At 38.0% G+C, this 19,485-nt stretch overlaps 1 protein-coding gene across 9 annotated transcripts in view; it reads left to right on the top strand.

Annotated features, from left to right (window-relative positions):
- CACNB2 (calcium voltage-gated channel auxiliary subunit beta 2) overlaps positions 1 to 19,485 on the top strand; it is a 247,233-nt gene that overhangs the window by 217,307 nt on the left and 10,441 nt on the right. For all 9 annotated transcript variants that reach the window (XM_088057193.1, XM_088057196.1, XM_088057200.1 and 6 more), the window contains 4 exons: positions 1,696 to 1,805; positions 16,011 to 16,162; positions 16,979 to 17,074; positions 18,391 to 18,576. In XM_088057193.1, the coding sequence (XP_087913319.1) occupies positions 1,696 to 1,805; positions 16,011 to 16,162; positions 16,979 to 17,074; positions 18,391 to 18,576 (544 nt within the window). The remainder of the gene's footprint in view (positions 1 to 1,695; positions 1,806 to 16,010; positions 16,163 to 16,978; positions 17,075 to 18,390; positions 18,577 to 19,485) is intronic.

Raw genomic sequence — 19,485 nt, forward strand, 5'->3', positions numbered from 1 at the left:
AATCATTACTTAAGGTCCTGAAAAAATTTGCACCAGGGATTCTCAAATTCATGCTACTGCTTTGGATGGCCACGCTGCTGTCCCTGCTCTCACTGTAATTGTTTTGCAATATGAGCATACACACCCTTTGTTTTGAGGGCAGACTCGGTCTTCCTGATGTGATGTTTCTAAAGAACATGAAAATGTGCTCAGAAAGATGATAAAAAGTCTTAAAATGAAAATTTTTCATAGATAAATAGACTGATAAATCTAGCATTGTTCAGTATACCATAATTTCATTTAAAAAGGCAAAAAATTTGTATTGTCTGTAGGAAGAAAGACTGGCAGGAAAAAATACAAATCAACACAAAAACCCAAAAAGCTGTAAAAGTTTATAGTGTCCTTCCATTAGCAAATAAAGAAAACTAGTAAGTGTCCCAATATACATGTTTGATTTAATTTAAAGACCAATAGCAGCATCTGTGAGGAGCTGTGCCTGAAATCACAGTCTTTGGTTATGCTTTTAGCTTTAGTTAAATCATGCCTAGATTTCCAAAATTATATTGCTAATCAGTATTGTGCACATAATTCTGTTTTCTCATATTAGCTTGTGGCTCTGTTACGTTTTTTAGATAAGTGCATACACATGTTGAGTTCACTGGGAAATGGCCTATTGGATTACATTTCAGATGAAGAAACAGCATCTGACTGTGCTTGCTGGAGAGGAGCCCTCCCCCTTCTTAGCAAATCCATTTCCTCTTTTAAATTGCAAGTAAAATCCTACAAGAAAGAACAAGGGAATATCATCAGTCTGATTTAACTCAGCACTTGAAAAATGTGACCTCTAAACCTCATTAGACCAGAGTGTTTGAAAGGGAACTTCAGGGTGCATTTTGACCCTGTAAAGCAAAACAAGCCAAAGTAACTGTTTTCTTAGGAAGAAGAATATGCAGAAAGTTATGTAGCAGGTCAGTGAAAACAACTGAAAGTAACCACTTCTTTTTTTGGCTCATCTTTTCTCATCAACACAAAAGTGAGCCTGCCAGTCAACATAGACTTTTCAAGTATTTGCATCTCCATGTTACAGTTCCTATTTTTAGGTGGCTAGCATATTGCTAGCAATTAATCTTTCTGGAAATTTATAGGTAGCTCTTGCACACTGTTAGAAAAACATGTGCTAGTAAACTGAAAATAAAATAAAAAAAGCCTAAAAAACCCAAACCAAAAACAAGCCCCCACCAACAAAAACCCCCTGACTTACATTGCTGGACTTGTTTCCCTGATAAGCCTTACCTTTACCATTTAATTCTGCATATCCCTACTTGTCTTACAGGTATGGCTAAAGTAGGCCAGGTTGTCATTCAAGAAGTCAGGGAAAGGAGAAACTAGTCTGTTCATACTGGGAATACTCATTAAATGTCAGACCCTCACCAGACCTGGAGACCCCAGGGAAGTCCCATCTTCTGCAGCAATCCCTGACCTCCTGCTGCCTCCCCTCTCCCCAGGCACTTGTAGGAGGATGACTTATCAGTAGTTATGGAAGCGTATTAAGTTAGATAAAGTTTTTTCTCTGTTCACATTGGGTGAAGGATCCTGTGCTGCTGAGAACTTATTTTCCTGTAGTTTTAGCCATCTTCTAGTGTTAAATGAGAATTCTCCCCACATCCCTGAAAAGATAATAACATTCAGTACTGTTTTGCTGTATTTATTTTGCAGTATATCAATTACACGAGTCACAGCAGATATCTCTCTTGCCAAACGCTCAGTATTAAACAATCCCAGTAAGCATGCGATAATAGAGCGATCTAACACGAGATCAAGCCTAGGTAAGTACCTGTAATGATGCCATCTAGAATTTGCCTGTGAAGTATGCTACTCTCATTTCATATGTGTGAGCTAAAAATAGCCTTCTCTCTGCTGTGAGAAAATCACAGTTCCCATAACTCAGAAATGATTTTGGCACTAGAAATAATTTTAAAATCACTATCAGGTAAACTTCATATAGTGCTGATTTTGGTATATTGTGCTTATGCTCAATTTTTCTGTTTGCCTCAGTGGAGAGAGGCAGCCATTCATATAAAATCTGAAGACATGTTCTTCTGGTTAAGTAAAAGTGGCAGTTTTCAAATACTTGTAATTATATAGATATTATTGATATTATGCATTATTTTTTATAAGATTTGTAGTAGTGATAGCTACTGACGTGAAGTCTGAGAAAAATTATTGAAGTACACATTTTATGAATTTTGTATCAGTTTAAACTAATCATAACCTTAATACAAAAAAAGGAAGGATGCAAAAAGGGAGATGTTTTTAAAAAACTGTATAAGCTACAGCCATAGCCTAAATATCTGTCATCTTATGTGAGTCTTTTTGTACTGAAGCTTGTCCAGTTGTATCAATATTTACACATTTATTACCCAGAGGGAAGAATAAGCTTAGCTGGGGAGTTGTAATTAAATGTAACCATTTACAGTACAGGTGGCTGCACTGGAGCTTCCAAACCCAAGGTGTCCTTAGATTTAGGAGGAAAAGGTGGTAATTTTAGAGTCTTAATTCCTGACTGCCTTTGCCTTTCCTCTAGAGTGGGATGTATTGTATCCAGGACTCTGCTGCTGTCACTGGTGCATTCCCTGCGTAGAGACCCCTGGAGACAGCCAGGAGGTCTAGGGGAAGGTTCCCTGTCCCTGGCAGGAGCTGGTGCTAGATGGTCTTTAAGGTCCCTTCCAACACAAAACATTGTATGATTCTAAGGTTAATCCTGCCAGGAGTTACATCCTCCTGTCAGGCTTGACTGAGATACGGGACAAAAGTCCCATAAAAAATCCTGCATGAGTCCCCCATCAAATATCAATAAAAAGGGAAACTTGCTACATCTCAGGTGAATACTCCAGTCATGTTTCTGTCTCTACAGAACTGCAGGTTCCTCTTAGTAGCCTTTGAGAGAGACTGATTTCCCTTGAACACAGCATTGCATACTGAAAAATTGTAACTTTTGTGGAACAAGAAAGTAATTTAATTTATCCTATTAAATAAGTTCTTTTCAGTTTTCCAACAAAAAAATTCCAGCAACACCTGAACTGTAACTGAATATTTAGCATTTGCCTAATATAGTAGTGCTTGTTAGAATAAGCTTCTTTACCTTAAAAATTTTGACTTCCCTTTCTTGAAAATTTGTTTTGTAAAACCTTTGCTTTCAGCTATATGGAGGCTGTGAATTTTTGGTTGAAAGTAATCTGTAGCTTCTAAGTGTGTCCTATTTTAAGTGTTTTAAAATATCAAAATGCAATGTACTGTAACAACATAATTAATAGCTTTACACACAAGAAGAATATTCTTCTGTGTGAATTTCAGTCTTGTCCCCAAAGACTGTTTAATAATCTAATGAAAAGATAAACTGTCATTTAATTTGAGTAGGACTGAAAATTGGTAATAATTATGGAGGTCAACTAGTTATGGAGCAAACAGAATCATGATGGATAAGTTTTCAGCCTCATCAGCAAAGCTTGTGCAATTTTGCAATATTGTACAAATACATGCAGCAATAAAAGCATATCATTCATTCCTCATGCTAAAATATTCATATATATGTGAAACACCTATCACAAAATTTGATACAGGAAAAAAAAATTCCATAAAAATGTAATGCTGCCCAATCCTGTACACCTTTATCTCATGTAGAACCGTACTTTTGAGAGCATCAACATTTTTTCTTTGTGTCAAGGTACTTTTTTCAATGGAGGTATTTAAAATGGGAGTTCTGACAGAACCTCAGTTTGAGACACCCAAAAGATGGCAGTGTTCATGTATATATGCAAATATGTGGATAGAAAGGTAGATGTGTCTCTCTAGTTTTTGTAACAGGCCTGTTAATAACTAAGATTTCCAGTTACATATCAGGCTTTCAGTTGCGTATAATTGTTCTAAAAATTAACTGATTTATAAAATAACTTCAGATCTTTGACCAGAGAAACTGGGTCATTCTAGCATAAAGTTAGGGCAAAAATCAATTTTATGTATGCTAAAATATTCCCAAACCCTTTTCTTTTGGAAGCTGTAATACTTCCATTGTTCTAGTAATCTAGCAGGGTTTTGAAATTTGGTAGTGAACTGAAAAAAAATTTCAGTTACATGTTTTTGGGCAATTTTATGAAAATAATGAGAAAACTTGACCAAATTATTAGAAGCTGCTATTAACACATGCCAAGCTTTGCATCTGAATTGCTTCAAAACTCAGCTTTCCTTGGCAAGGTCCAGCAATGATGCTGAGCAGAACCTGCTCCCAGCAGACTGAATCAGGGCAGCCAAGCAGAACTGAGGTGAAAAGACACTCATCTTTAAATTTGCAATCCCTCCTTTGCTGTGCAGCAAGGAGAATGGAATAAAAAGTTGTTTACTTTAAAGATGTTCATGTGGAGGAACAGGTGGCGGGCCAGGGTAAGGCAGGAAGGCAAGTAGTGAAAATCTATTATGGAAAAGGTTGGGCTTGTGGAGAAGGAGTTGGGATAGTTAAACCTGCTGATAAAGCACCTCCAGATCAGTGCTCTAGGCATGGGATAAACCATGGGGGGCAGAAATCAGACAGGAAGTGAGGGAGGGGAGTGATGTGGCTGCAGTGTTGGGAGGAAAACAGATAAAATAAAATAAGCTGGAGTCAGAAAAGGTAACTGCTTTTGTAAGACAGTGGGAAAACCTTTGCAGAAGGCAAAAGAAAAAAGTACAAGGCATGTTACAGCCTGTTCCCTTGCCTACCTCTAATGTACCTCAAGGCAGAAATAAAAGTCAAAATCAGAAAATATCATTGTAGTCTGCTGGTAGGTGACAACACACCACTGCTGTGAATATTTGGTTGAAGTAGAAGAGGTGAGTGGCAATATTGCACTATATAATGGATTTATTTTTTTTTTCAGTTTGTATGATGAGTTTGCTATAAGTCAACAAAATATCCCAGTAAAAGAATATTATTAGTTTTACAAATTTAAGTAGTGCAAAATAAAGGTTTGGAAGTGATAATAAGGCTAACTGTGCAGCTTTTTGGTATCTTTAAGTATCCTGTGATCCAGTCTTTGGTCAAATATTTACAGACTACTTTTCCACCAGTCCTGTGCCTTAATGTTCTTGGAAAATGTATAAAATAGTGTGGGGAATTGGATGCAGTGCAATTTCCCCAGTGCAATAGTGGCTTTTACTGCTTCTGATACAGAACTGCTGTGTAGTACTGGATTAGTTATTTACAGACTTTATGAAGATGGCTATTTTTCCCTAGTGATCCTTCAAGCATCTTTAGTACAAATACTGAGTATTGTAGCTGAAACAGAAATCCAAGCTTTGGACCTGTCAAATAATAGTGCGTACCATCAAAATCAACATGTGGCATGGTAATGCACTGACTTGGAGAAGGGGATGGAAAGCAGGCAGTCCTTTATGGACTACTGGAGATCCTGTTGGGTACCTTGTAAAATATCAGCCTTGTGAATCCTCATTCCCCTGAAATTATTTTAGGCTCTTCTCTTTGCAGACATTCAACTGGGAAGGTATTCTTTTCATTCCCAGCCTAGCTCAAAGAATTTTTTCCTTCTCTGAGATCAGTACTGATACTCTGTACTGATAGTACAGAGCAGCATCAGGAATGTCCTGAGTCTTAGCACTGATTTCTAAAAGAAATTTCAAGGTTATGTTCCATTCCGGAAGAAAGAATCCCCAAGAATCAGGATTTCCTGTATTTCTATTCTGAATAAAATTTCTACTGATAATTACTCTGCAGAATCAGACACACATTTCTGAAAATTAATTTCCCCGAATTATTCGTAACTTGTAATTCCATTTTTCTCTTTAGAATGCACAGACAATTCCAGGTTCTCACCTAACTGGCATATTTCAAAGGGAAAAATAATTTTTTTGCATATACCACCAAAGTAAGCCACAAAATAGCCCTGCTATTTATGCTATATTATGCATTCTGTTTTCAGAGAAAGATTAGAGCCTTGTGTTCTAAATAAGATGTGTAACACATATTTGACAATGAAGAGAAAGTAAATTATTCTGTGGCTTCTTATCAGTTGACAGTGTATAGAGCTGTATACTGAATGAGAGAGCAGCCCTAACAGAACAACTATATGTTCCTGAATGTGCTCTCTTATAATACAGATCACAAAAGATTTGCTTTAGGAGAGCTATTTTGGCATTTCATATTTTATTAGCATTAGCTTTGCAGCCAGCAGTATTCTCTACTAATACAAGTTTTATAGATACATCATTAAATTTGGACTCACATCACATTAGTTCTTTTCTAGTATCTGCTGCAGGTCTGCTCAGAGTCCTGGAAAATTAATTTTTTCTCTACCTACATTTTCCTTTCTATAAAATGAAAATAATAGGATCTCTTCCTCAAATTGCTGGCTGGGGAGGGTAGGGTGGTGGGGAATGAAGAAAAAGACCCCAGAACTTAAGAAAACACTTAATTTGTACTGGTTTTCTGTGGGTTTTTTTGGGTTTGTTTTTGTTTTTTTGGGAGGGGATTTTCTGGGGTTTTTGGGGGTGTTTTTTTTTGTTTTCTTTTCTTTGGGAGGGGGTTTGGCCACACTATCTACAACGACTTAGTTCTGGCCTAGGTATTTAAAACTGGTGTTTAGCACAATAAAAATTAATTCTTGTTAAGGAAAAACAGTATTTGTTTTAGTTTGTTTTGGTTTGCTTTGGAAGGGTCTTCTGGCTGCACAGCTCTGAGATGTGGGGAGATGAGTTCCTCTCTTCTCTCTCCTCCTTGAACAGTCATTGGCACATGGACAGAGATCTATGTGGTTTATTCCTACATCTGGTATAATTTAAAAATGCCTTTTTGAAAATATATGTGTATATATATTCACTATATAATATATATGGCAAATATAGCTCCCCAGAACTGCTTTATGTTAATTCATATCCCTCCTTCCTTCCAGATTCAATGGAAAGCTATTTTACTCATCAAACTTTGTGTAGTGGTACCTCACGAAGCCAGGCCACTGATATACCCCTCAATTATGATGACATTTGTGAGCAGCAGAGAAGGCTATTTCTTAGACTTCTGAAAATAGTTTGTTGTTTTTTAACTATTGTTTTAATAAGTATTCCATCAATTACTTAAGGTAGTAAAAAGGTACTGTGCTTGATATATTAATACGAAATACTTTTCTCTGGGAAATAAATGTACCTCTTTTTGAGAACTCTTACTTAATCACCCAGTACAGGTCTGCAATGTTGTACACAGCACAGGAAACAGCGAAGTGAGCACCATTCTTTGGAATTATTTAATAGACAAACCAGAATTAATTTTGAAGAGACATACACCAACAATGTGATAATCAGAAATAGGAATAGCCACGAGGAACTGGATTTACAGGATTATAAGGGAGTCTCAATCAGTTTATAATGCTGCACACACCTATCGACTGACAGTTTGCTTTTGTAATGGAATCAGTTAAAAATAGACTTGGGATTTGACTCACTGGAAACCAATGCTGCCACTGAATATCTAGTATAAAATTAATGTTCTCGAGAACTTTTTAAAAATAGTGTCTGGCTCATAAAGATTTAGGTGGATAGTACAGTCTTACTCCTCTCTGTGCCAGTTTGAGACAGGACATTCTCTAATTGAGCTTGTTTTGATGTAAAGGGAAATGTTTGCTTGTCAATATTGTTACATGTTTTAATATGTGAGATGTTAGAACTAAATTGAAGGAAAGGGAAATTTCTTTAAAAGCCTAGTAGAAATCTGTAATTTTGAACACATTTTTTTCTCCAAGAAGGTACAGTACATTAAATCTTATTCATCTGAAAATCAGCCCTAATTGGCTTAGTTAAATTTTCATATGGACACATGCCATTTGCAGAAACTGAACCAGCTTTGTGCTTTTGCTGCATTTCTTTGTCAAAAGAACCCAAACCTTTTTCTGTGTATGTTACACTTGTTATAACCTTACCTCATGCTGTATGCTTTGTACAAAACCTGATTGTGTTGGCTTTTTCCATTCTTTGCTTCATTAATGCTCTCCCTTTCCAGATGTTTTAGGTATGTATACAAGCTTGCAAATGACTTTTCCTGCTGTTTTGTGTTCAATGCTTTATTGTACCTGACAGAACCACCGTGTGTTTCTTGCATCTGGCTCACTGACAGACAAAAGCCAATCCTGTTCTGTGTTGCTAAGTCTTTCTTTTAGAAAACCTTGCTGGTTTTCCTTATTTATTTTCAAGTAATTCTAAAAATAAAGTTGGCATTGACAAGTAAACACTACAGATTAGGTATTCCATTGTGTATTTCTGACATGCGTGCACCTAATCTGCGTGTTCTAAGACAGACGTGTGACCGTGGATGTAAAATGTGTCATTGTGTTTATGGTAAATTGATTGCTGTCACGTGCCTGGGAGTCTGTTTATTTGCTTTCCATGTGCACATAACCTGTCAGGCATTACATGCACCCTGTTTGCATGTGCAGATGAGCACCTACTTTTGGAAGGCTGTGTCTGAAAAGAGCTTCCATTCACATCATTAGGTTGATACCCCAAAGTTTTGTCTTCTGAAAATGAAAGATAAATGCTCAGAGAAATAGTAGTGGATTAGCTGTGCAAATTTTAGCCTTGTGGGGTTGTTTTTTTCCCTTTATAATTGTGTTAGAAGCCAATTGAATGCTTGAAACTATGGTAACAATTTATTTGTTAAATATATATATGTACATACATACTGTATATTATATACATATATGATATTTCTATGTATTCTCCATGTCTGGTAATTTAATGACAGTTGTGGCATAGGATAAGTTTCAAGGAAAGGGTTCCTCAACTATATAACAAAGATAAATTTAAAAGAGTTCTAGCTAGGCCTCATAAAAATCCTTCATTGCTTACAGAGGCCAAGGAATAGGAATGCAAAATTTGGACTAAACCAAGAATATTTCCTTCCCAAAGTCACAGAGATCTAATATAGTTCAAAGAAAATAAAGGAGATGTTCAATGTGTTATGGAAAACCCTGATTGTCCCCTTAGAGTTTTATCTTCAAGATAGCAGTGACAAATGTTCATAACTCTCACTCTCGAGTGCTAAATTAGTTAGCCTGGTAAACCTGAACCTGCCTTGAACTAGAATGCAGTAAAATAGCAGCTTGGAGCTTTTGGGTTTTCATGAGGATGTAGCTATACTTCTTTTTGCCCACAAATGTGGAAAGAGTAGCATGAAGTTAGTGATCTTGTTATAATTTATGAGTCTCACATGTCCCAAAATACTCTTTTATCCTGCTGGGACAGCCTTGATTTTCTGCAACATCTAAGGTCAGAGTTTCCCTAATGAATTCTTTAGGTAGTTCTATGTTACAAGTTTGTTACTAACTTTCCAATCATGTAATTTGCAAAAAATGTTTTGACACAGTATAGGCAAAGCATTTTAATGTAATTTCCTGAGTGTTTTCAAAGGGTATGTAGGGGAAAAAGATTCTTGATTTCTGTAAATTAGATATGAATCTTAGCAACCTGTCCTTATATTTTCGCAGTATATTTTTGCACAGTAATATGTGTGATTGATAATTACATTGAAACAAAACATGCTCGAAACAAAGTAGTACAGTAAAGTGTTAAAATAATTTCTAAAATTGTGGATAATTGCGTAATAGACGAGGTACTTGGATAGGTGGATAAAATATTTTTAGCTAGTTAGCTGTTTGTTTAAGAGTACAGTTTGCTTCCCTTAAAACTATTCACACTGTAGGTTGAATTGACCCATGTTTTTTTCTTTCTCCTGGGCTGGTGGAACTGATTAAAGTCAGTGTCTGTGTCCCCATTTTATTCAAGACAAAAAGTTTGCATTGTTTAACCAGAAGCAAAGAAGTCTGGGTTCAGTTCTCCTTCTCTGCTAAGAGAGGCATGGACTCATCATTCCCATCGCCAGGACAGGGCTATGATCACCTCTAGGAAGGCTGTTGGTTGGTCCTGCTGAGTCTTACGCACTTTGCATAATGATTAAACTTTCCCTGGAGAAGGAACTGGAATCCATGTGTTTTGCCTCCCACTCTGAGCATCAGGCTGCAGAGTCAGTATCTCTCCCACTCAGTGAATACGCAAATGTTTTGTGAGTGGCACACCATCATCAGGAGAGGTTGAATAGCCAGGGATGGAGTAGTTCCACATCCTTTCTTTGAGAAAGGCTGAATATTTTTATTTATGTTTGTTCTGAAAAAAACAACAGACCAAGGGTACACTTACTTGGTGCCTATGTATAGACTGTAAAAACCTACAGCACTGCACTGAGTAATGAGGCATGGTGCACAAATAGCCAAGTTATTGCCAGCCTGACATGATAATATCCATTCTGAACTATGCAGAGACACTTGCTTGATCCCCTGGACAAAATAAATATTAGACTGCTTCTTTGCCCAGTTTTTCTATTACAATTACTCCTTAACAGAGTGTAGGGGAGCTTGATGATAGGAGCAGTGCTGTGCTGCTGCGTGGAACCTTCTGGAGCTGCTGTGGTTCTTCTGGGCACAGCCATTTCAGTGCACCCTTGTGCAGTGCTCAGCCACATGTGCTACTTTCAGTCTTTTCCATTCATAGGCCATTAAAATTTACTACCAGTTTAAACTTGGCATAAGAAGCATCATTCCATGAATGCTATTGTTTTGCTAGCCCAGAGAAATGAGGCAGGAAGTAGACATTTTTATGTGCCATTTAGTATTTTTAAATGACACTATCTGTTTTATATTTTCACATAATTACAGTGCTGCATTTCAGGAGATGTTAGTCCATTATAAATAGGTCTTGGTTACGTTGAGGTTTCCAAACATGAAATCATTTCTGTCAATACCACTTGGACGTGTGTGTACATTAAAAGCCATCTGAATTCTGCCTAAACTGAGCCTCAGCAGGCAGGAGGAGGAAAACCCTGCGTTCCTGCAGCACCTCACCCCACAGCTCTCCTTCAGCTGAGGAGCTCCAGGCAGAGCAGCAGATATGCTTCTCTCCTTTCTGCCTTATCCTTTGCAGGAGCCCCATCTGTTAGGCATGAGTAACACATGCAGCCACTTTTCCTGGAAAATATTGTCATCCTCCCACTCCCACCCTCCCTTTTTTTACCTAACAAGCTAGTGGCTAAAGTATTTGATAGAGACGAGGGAAATCTAAGTATATTCACAAAACTACATTTAGGCTAGACATTTGATTAAAACATCTGTAATTCAGCCATCTTTTGACCAGTCGCCAGTTGCATTTATTCCCTCTTATGTTTTTCAAGATTTTTTCCTTCTTAGCTGGATATGCTGGAGCAGAGGCGCAAAGCATTCTGCTCCCTAGCACTGGGACACCCCATGGTGTGAGGTGGGTCATGTAATCCTGCTTGGAGACAGTGGGGCTGAACCTCCCTGCCTGGGGAAGGAATGGAGACTGCCCAGCCCAAGCCCCTGTCTGCTCCCTGCCTGCCCAGAGCAGCATTGCTGCTGCAGGGGAGGAAGGAAGGAGATGAGAAGAGGCCAAACACTTATATACCTGTGGGGTTTCTCTTTAGCTTGCTCTGCTGTGCTCAAACCCCTTGGAGCTTATTGGATCACCTTGGTAGCGTCTTGGCCTCTTTGCTTTGTTTCCAGTGAGCACAGATCCCTGTGCAGTCCTGCTGTGGCCTGCATTCTGCTTACAGCAGTACGCCATGCAGGCACTGGACATTTTTCAGTCTATACTAAGTGTGTGTATACACACACATGCTTACAAATTAAAATTTAAAATTTTAATTCTGTCAGTCAAGCTTATGATTTTGATCTCGTTTAGAGGCTTCTGCAGGCACAGCTCAATAATTATCACTTTTTATTTTTTCATTGGATTTCAGATATGATCTTTACTCATTTCTAATAGGACTTCTGGTACAAGACCTTCTACATGGTTTTAAGGCACTGGGATAAACACTGTATTTTTTTCTTTAATCTTTGTTATGGAAATCCTCAGATTGCGTTAAACTACTCATTAATTAGAGTCATGGAGTTTAGTGGTTAATTATTTTTAAGTAATTGTGTTTGTATAAAAGAATTAGCATAAAAAATCATGGCTACTGTTTTCCTTAATTTATAAAATTATTTCAAAGCCACTTGTGTAAGGTGTTGCTAATCATTTTGTTTTGCATACATTGACAGAGTTGTGTTCTTTTCATTCCATATGTCTTTAATATCAGGAGCCCTGTTTAAAACATCTAGAATGCTTTGTCTCTGTGCCTGTTGCAGTTGAAATCATGATTTACATATCTGTTTCAATGAAGAAAACATAGCCACCAGTACCATAGACAGGAGACAAGGTCAAATTCAATAGGATATAAAAGTCGTACTGTGTTCAGTTGAGAGTATTTGAATTTCACTGCTCCTTGTGAAGATCAAAATTTCTTTGCTGCCTCTGAGCAGTATTTTGTGCTTCACTTGACCCTTTGCAGGCCAAATGCATGTCCATTTTGCATCTTTTCCTTCTCATGGAACTGCTGTTTCATCAGGGTCTTGCCTGAAACAGATTGCCACTGCTCTGTCAAGCTGAGTGTGCCGGTGACTCCTGGCTGCTATGGATGGATGCAGCCCAGGTTTGCAGGAGGGTTGTGTTTCTCCAGCTGTGTGGCATAGAGAATGTTCCTGTACAATGGCATCACATAAGCGACCCTGAGTTCCACCACAGTTCACCACATTACCAGTGAACTGACGGATAAAATGTTGTATCTTTGCCTTTATTTTAGGTGAGATTATTGTAGTGAATTGGGAAAGATTTTTTCTTGGAATTCACTTGTGAGGTCCAACTGGTGTAAAGAATATTTGTCTGCCCCTATAATAGGATAACCGATTTATTTGTCCTCTCATTGCACTGAATTTCTGTTCAACGTGCAGTAGCAATATTGGTAATTTGGTAGTAAGTTTAAATGTGCTGTATTTAAAGTTCTCTGGGAAATGTGTACTTACTGTTTCTTAGAGCTGACTCCTTATTGTATGGAATAAATAGTTGAGTGCTCCTGTCATCTAAAATATGTTCACTTTTTGGTTTCCAGGAGACCATATGAAATAGATTGTTAGGGTCACTTTAAACTTTGGTAGTTGATTTCTGTGTTTGGGTGTTGTAGCTGGGCTGTCAGCATTTCATGACGATTGTCACAGTAATTCCAATTATTTTTATGCCTCTCATTATGATTGCCAAATACAATTTATTGGAGTTTAATGTTATAACTTCACTCTTATGCCTCTCTAGTATATAAGAAGGGACATTATAAATAGATGGTATTCATGGAGGTGGGAAAATTGCAAAGCTATTACTGTACTGCTTTGAAGATACCCTACTGTCACTGTTCTCAGCTCCCTATTTTAACTACCAGTGACATTTGTGTTACTATCCCCACATGACTTTTTGAGTTCTTTGCTTACTTTGGGCAAAAGTCTTAGGGAAGATTCACGTTGAATGTCTTGTTGTGAAGGAATTTTTACAGATAGAGAATTTGGTTTTTTGAGAGATATTGCTAAAGAAAAATGAAAACCAAAGCAGTAGCAGTGGATAAAGCCTTTGTCATCTAAAGAGAGAAGCCACTATTATGTAATTGCAACAGTCTTGTAAAGTTGGAATTCAAAAAAGACTTCAAGCAAAATGAAAGCTTTTCCAGAGGCTGAAGAAGTACTCTAAGGAGCAGGAGATCAGGACCTCTTCAGCTATTATTGTGGCATTTTTCCCATCCATTCCTGACTGAAGAGGTAGAGGCACATGTTCACCAATCATGCAGTGAAGTTCCTTGAACTTTTCTCCTGTACCCAAGTTAAGAAAAATAAGTACTGAAACACATTTTAATTGACAAAAAAAAATCTCTTTCCATCTTCAGACTCAAATGGAAACTGTGGTTCATAGGACCACAGTCACCTGCAGTTATTGCCGTGGGTGTGTTTCACAATAGAACATACCCTGAGGTGTACTCTGCCCTGGCAGAGGGTGTTTCAGAATGTATAGCAGGAAGTCTAGTCCACAGAGACGTGTTCACTGCTGGCAGAAAAGTGCTTTGAGCAGTGTAGCAAATACTGCTTCCCCAGACAAAATTATGATACAATGGCACAGAGACAGATTTTGCTGGTTATAAACTGTCTTGAACAAGAGTTTTTTAGCAGTCTGGAATGGTCTTAAAATGATACATTAGCATATTGTTATACTGACTAAAGTGTTGAGCCTGGCTTGAAATTGCAGGAAAGCAATCTAAACTTAAAATTGGAACAGCATGACAAATTCTCTCTGATATGTTTATTATAGTTGTCATTTGAACTTAAATTAGGGATAGATTATTGACTATCTTCTGCTAAAACTCTGGGACAGTGGTGATTTCAGCCATATCTCTATGTAATAAAGCTGTAGAAAATGTTATTATGAATGTGCCAAGAACCATCAGAAGTTCTGGCTTTAAAAATGTGGTCCTAATTCAGACAGCAGTGGGACCACAGTGCTTTTACTGACCAGCAGCAAAGCGTGCATTGATGTTTTCCATGCCACACTGTGCACATCTCACAATGTTCACTGCTCTAAAACACTGATTGTATGTGCTTACCTAAAGGTGCAAATAAGCATGAATAGTTGGAAGTGATCTCTAATAAATCCAAACCAATGTCTACCTCCTCCAACAAAGGATATCATACACAGATTTTCTGATGACCAGTTAGATGTTACTTTGTTTATAAAATGACCCTAACAATCACTTTTTCATTTGGAACCAAATACTAGCCGGGATGCCTTGCTCTCTCTTGGAAATTTTGCAAACTTTTTATAGTACCTGATTTATTTAGAAAGAGACAATCTTTTTATATCTCTTGAAAGAGACCATTTGATGTAGAAAACTCCCTCTCTAGCCAGATCAGATAGGTTGTGTTTTCAAGCAAAAGTTAAGCTTTTGCCAGCATAATGGATAAAAGGCTGATAATGTAATTTCAAGAAACTCTCTATTAAATTTTTGGTACCTCTTCTTGACCTTTAAGTGTCTGTTGTTTCTCTTCCAAAATTTTCTTTGAATGGGCTAGATATCTAATCTGGTTTTGGTTCATGAAGCATGCACAACCTTTAAAGGGAAACCTGTATGAATTAGTCTTGTCTGGCCCAATGAGTTCCTTTATAGACTTGCACAAATCACCCAGCTTCTCTAATTCCTCTGTGAAATCAGCCAATAGCAAGATTTGAGCAGGAAAAGGTGATTTCATTTTAAAGATGGTTTTGCTATTATAAGATGTAGTTTTGTTTCACTGGGGAATGAAGACGGTTTCTACACCACTTGTGAAAGCGGATGCAGCCCATCTGTCTTGGAGAGGTTTGCCCTGGAAAGCACTGCCAATCAGACAGGGTGCTGAGGAGCTGGGAGCATGACTACCAGAAGAAAAAATTATTTTCCTCTGGGAAAATCAGCTTTCCACAGCTCCTGTGAGGAGGATAACATAGCATTATTTTGATTATTCCATTATTTTCTCTTATAAAAGTGTTTTACACATAATAGCCAAATTTTTAACATGGTCCCATACTGAGGCCAGTAGAAAATAACTTGTTTTCCAGAGCTTTGGTGAGTTGAAGTAAATGGGAAAATAGTACTTTCTACTAATAGAGTAATCAGTACTTTCTAATGCCTATCTCAAGCACTCCATTTTGGGCAAACTGGTTACTGGTTAAGATTGAAGTGTGAGCTGACATTTTTTACATGGAGCGCATCTGTGGAATAGTAAGGTTGCCATTTGATGCAGCAAGCATTTGTACCCCTTTTTCTTATATGCATGCTCTGGGGTCATGTGAGAAGGTGTTACCAGTGTCTCTCCAGCCTGGAATAGCAGGAATTGATGAGGTGAGACAGGCAGGCAGCACCTGCAAGGGCAACAGAACAGGGGTGAAATGCTCTCATTAAGATTGTATTCATTACCCTACTGTGCCAGGGACATGCATGGATAACAACTCCTGCAACCAGAGGAGGAGCAACACACCAGTCTACTATAATGTTGCATTTCTTAAAACTAATCACTTCATAACTCTAATTTTCTACTTTGCAGCTGAAGTTCAAAGTGAAATTGAACGGATTTTTGAATTAGCCAGGACACTGCAGTTGGTAGTGCTTGATGCTGATACCATTAACCACCCAGCTCAACTGAGCAAAACCTCTCTGGCTCCCATTATAGTATACGTAAAGATTTCTTCTCCTAAGGTAAGTATTTTAAATACCTTCATGTTCTTTCAGGTTTTTTGGTTCTGGGTTTTGTTTGGTTTTTTTTGCTGGGTTTGGTTTTTTGGTTTTTTGTTTTTTTGGGGGGGGGTGGTGTTCTTTTGTTTTCTGTGGGTTTTTTTGGGCCTTAAATGCAGATAATCCCATGTCCTCATTTAGGTTCAAAGCTATATGTTGTTAATGCTTCCCTTTGGAAGCAATTTGGAAGCATTAATAATCAGAAATACATCTGGGTTCTAGTGTTAACCAAAACTAATTTTGGAAAAGATTCTGTAGCTCCAATGAGTTTTTTAATTGGAATTGCATTTTTAGTATCAATCACATAAGTAGTGCTTATGGTTTGTTAAATCAAAATAATATGGAAATGAAAGAATGATTTTCACTGAATGAGTATCAGACTGATTGCTAAACTTTAACATCTGGTAATATACTCTTTCACTGTGTGTAAAAAAAATGCACAGACCTTTTGAAAAGGCATTTAAAAGAGAAAAAATAATTTGTGGGGAGAAAACTCAGGAGATCAATTTAAAAAATTCAACTTAGAAACAAACAAAACCAGAAGCACTAGCAAAAAGGCAGGAGTGGAACTTTTTAGTGCTTGTAATGGAAAGGAGATATTTAGATGTAAGTGAAAATTAGCATATCCTGGATGAGGGAACATGGGAAATTTTCTTGAAGCCAGCAAAAGCAGAATTTGCTCAGCTCATATGAGCAGTTTCAAATGTAAACGTTTTAAGTGGTTATGTATGTATATTAAGTCTGAGCCTGTTCACTTTTTTAATGTCTTATTTTTCACAGGTTTTACAGAGGTTGATAAAATCTCGAGGGAAATCTCAGGCCAAACACCTTAATGTTCAGATGGTGGCAGCTGATAAACTGGCACAGTGTCCTCCTGTGAGTTACTGTTAATTTATGCCTCCTCTCTGAAAGGTGCCTTTCTTTTCAAGTACGAGGTTAATTACATAATTTTCGGGAATGTTTGCCCTCTTCTGGCCATATTTAACTATTGCTTTTTGCTGAACACCTCCTGAGGTCTAGGGGCTCTGCACTAGAGTGCAGGGGAGAAAGTCCTAGTCACAATCAGTTATTAGGATGTGTGCTGATACAGTCAGTGCTTCAGTAAACAGAACATTTGTTTTACACAAATGAACATAAGTTTTAGAGGGTTATTGGTCTAAAAATGAGCCCTCTTAGTGACCGTGCTTTATCTCTGGTAGTTTAGAATAAGGCCGATGGTTTGAGTAATTTCTCTGGGACAACTGTCAGCACAGCCCACTGCTGATGTTCTTGGTCAGAGTTTTGGCAAAGAGCTGAGTGGTACTGCTTAGCTGACAGCTCTGCAGTTCTTCTTCAGATGTGCACTGAAGCAAATTCTCTCAATTTCCACCTATAAAGTGGAGGTGATGACATACCAGCTGTGTTTTAAGCCTGGCATGCATTGCTGCCTGCATCCTCAGCTGTCAAGAGTATGAAAGCAGAAGATGGGAGTACAGTTCAGTTGCAGATATAATTTGCCACAGTTTGGAGCTGAGTGGAGGGTATGTCTTCATCATTTAAGTTCAAGCATCTCAGTTAAGCAATGCTCAGGTCCCCAGTAAGTCAATGAAGAATGCTGGAGACCTGCATAGGCCTTCAAAGCTGCCTTCTGCTCCCTGACCAGGGAGGAAATGGATGAAGCTCACCTCCTAACTTTAGGAGACTAAAATTAGATTGTGTGACTAATCTCTTACCTAATATTTGTATCACACTAGGAAACTGAATGATCTATTCTCTTACTATTTTTAGTTATTGGTCATAGTTTGCCTTAGTTTTCTTATTCTGCAGTTATTCTACAGGGGGATTGAATCCCTTTCTTGCCATTCCATTTTTTTCAGTAGTTAATTCTTCAATATGTATCTGTTCTTTCGGTTACTTTAAGATTTGTTCAAGGTTTGTTGCTGCTTCTTCGCTGCCTTCTTTGACTGTTTGTACATTACTATGTAGAAGTCACAAGGCTTTGCTTTAGCAAGAGTAAAGTGCTAGTGCTAGTTATTATTACGGTCTTTTGCATCAACTGCATTCAGAAAAACAAACACACAAAAAAGGTAAAATATCTTAATACAATTACTAAAAATGTGGTTCATTTTTGATTAATGGAAAGCATGATCAATGTCTCTAGCTGATCTCCCTTTACCTGGTGATTATTCTCACTGAAACCTTTCCTTTTTCAGGAAATGTTTGATGTAATTCTTGATGAGAACCAGCTTGAAGATGCTTGTGAGCACCTTGCTGACTATCTGGAAGCCTACTGGAAGGCCACACATCCACCTAGCAGCAATCCTCCTAACCAGCTTCTCACTCGCACACTTGCAACAGCCACTCTACCTATTAGCCCAGGTCCAAATATTAATTTACAGGTACACTTTTTATTCTATCTCTTCTTTTTCTTCTGTCAACTACTTCTTCTTCCAAAGCACAGAGTTAGGCTGATATTAGAATATGCTGAATATGTTTTCCTGTTGTTGATATACTAAAAGCTTTTCCAGCAGACATTCCCCCCCATTTTCAGTATAAAAGGCAAATGCAAGCATGTTACTGTTATTTCTATTGTATTCATAGTAGCATGTGTTTATGTATTGACTAGGGGCTGGATTTGATTACAAGGACTAAGCTGGCCTGACTGAAAACATATGTTGATGTGAAATTGAATACTTCAGGTTTTATTGTGCCCAGGACACCACTGTGCCAGTAATATATGTACCAGCCACAAGCATTTTTGTAGCTGGCCACATGTAAACCAATCAGAGAAATAAAACTAGACTAAGACTATACTCATTCCAGCCTCTGGTAACTTTCTGACTGATGGGCACATTACTGCTAATAGGCAAATCCCAGCCCCAGAGGGCCTGCATGACAAACTGGGTTATGTACAGGGCAGATCCACAAATGTTGGGGGGAAATCTGTTCCAATCTTGCCACAGGCTATAGAGTTGTAGAGGTTGAGGATAACTGACTGTATTAGTAAAGACTCAAGGTCAATGTGGCCCTTCCAGTGTTTCCTTTGTTCTTTTATTCACTGGCCATTGCTGTGAAAAGTACAGACTTCCTTCAACCAAACTTAGGTCAAATCCAAGTCCCCCTGCACTGCACATAGTGCAGAAAGACCTTGAGAGGCTCTATGTTCTGAGCAGTGAGGACACTCTCCAGTGAGCTGAGAAAAGCAGGCTATATTCCTGCCTCTGCACTGATCTGCCTGTTGATGTGGGCTTATTATGTCCCCTCTATTCTCCTTCAACTTCTGGTTTGTATAATTTTACTGATGTGTT

The sequence above is a fragment of the Pseudopodoces humilis genome, chromosome 1 (assembly GCF_049639895.1).
Source record: "Pseudopodoces humilis isolate 2021_Gansu_Grassland_sample_001 chromosome 1, ASM4963989v1, whole genome shotgun sequence".
NCBI classification, from domain to species: Eukaryota; Metazoa; Chordata; class Aves; order Passeriformes; family Paridae; genus Pseudopodoces; species Pseudopodoces humilis.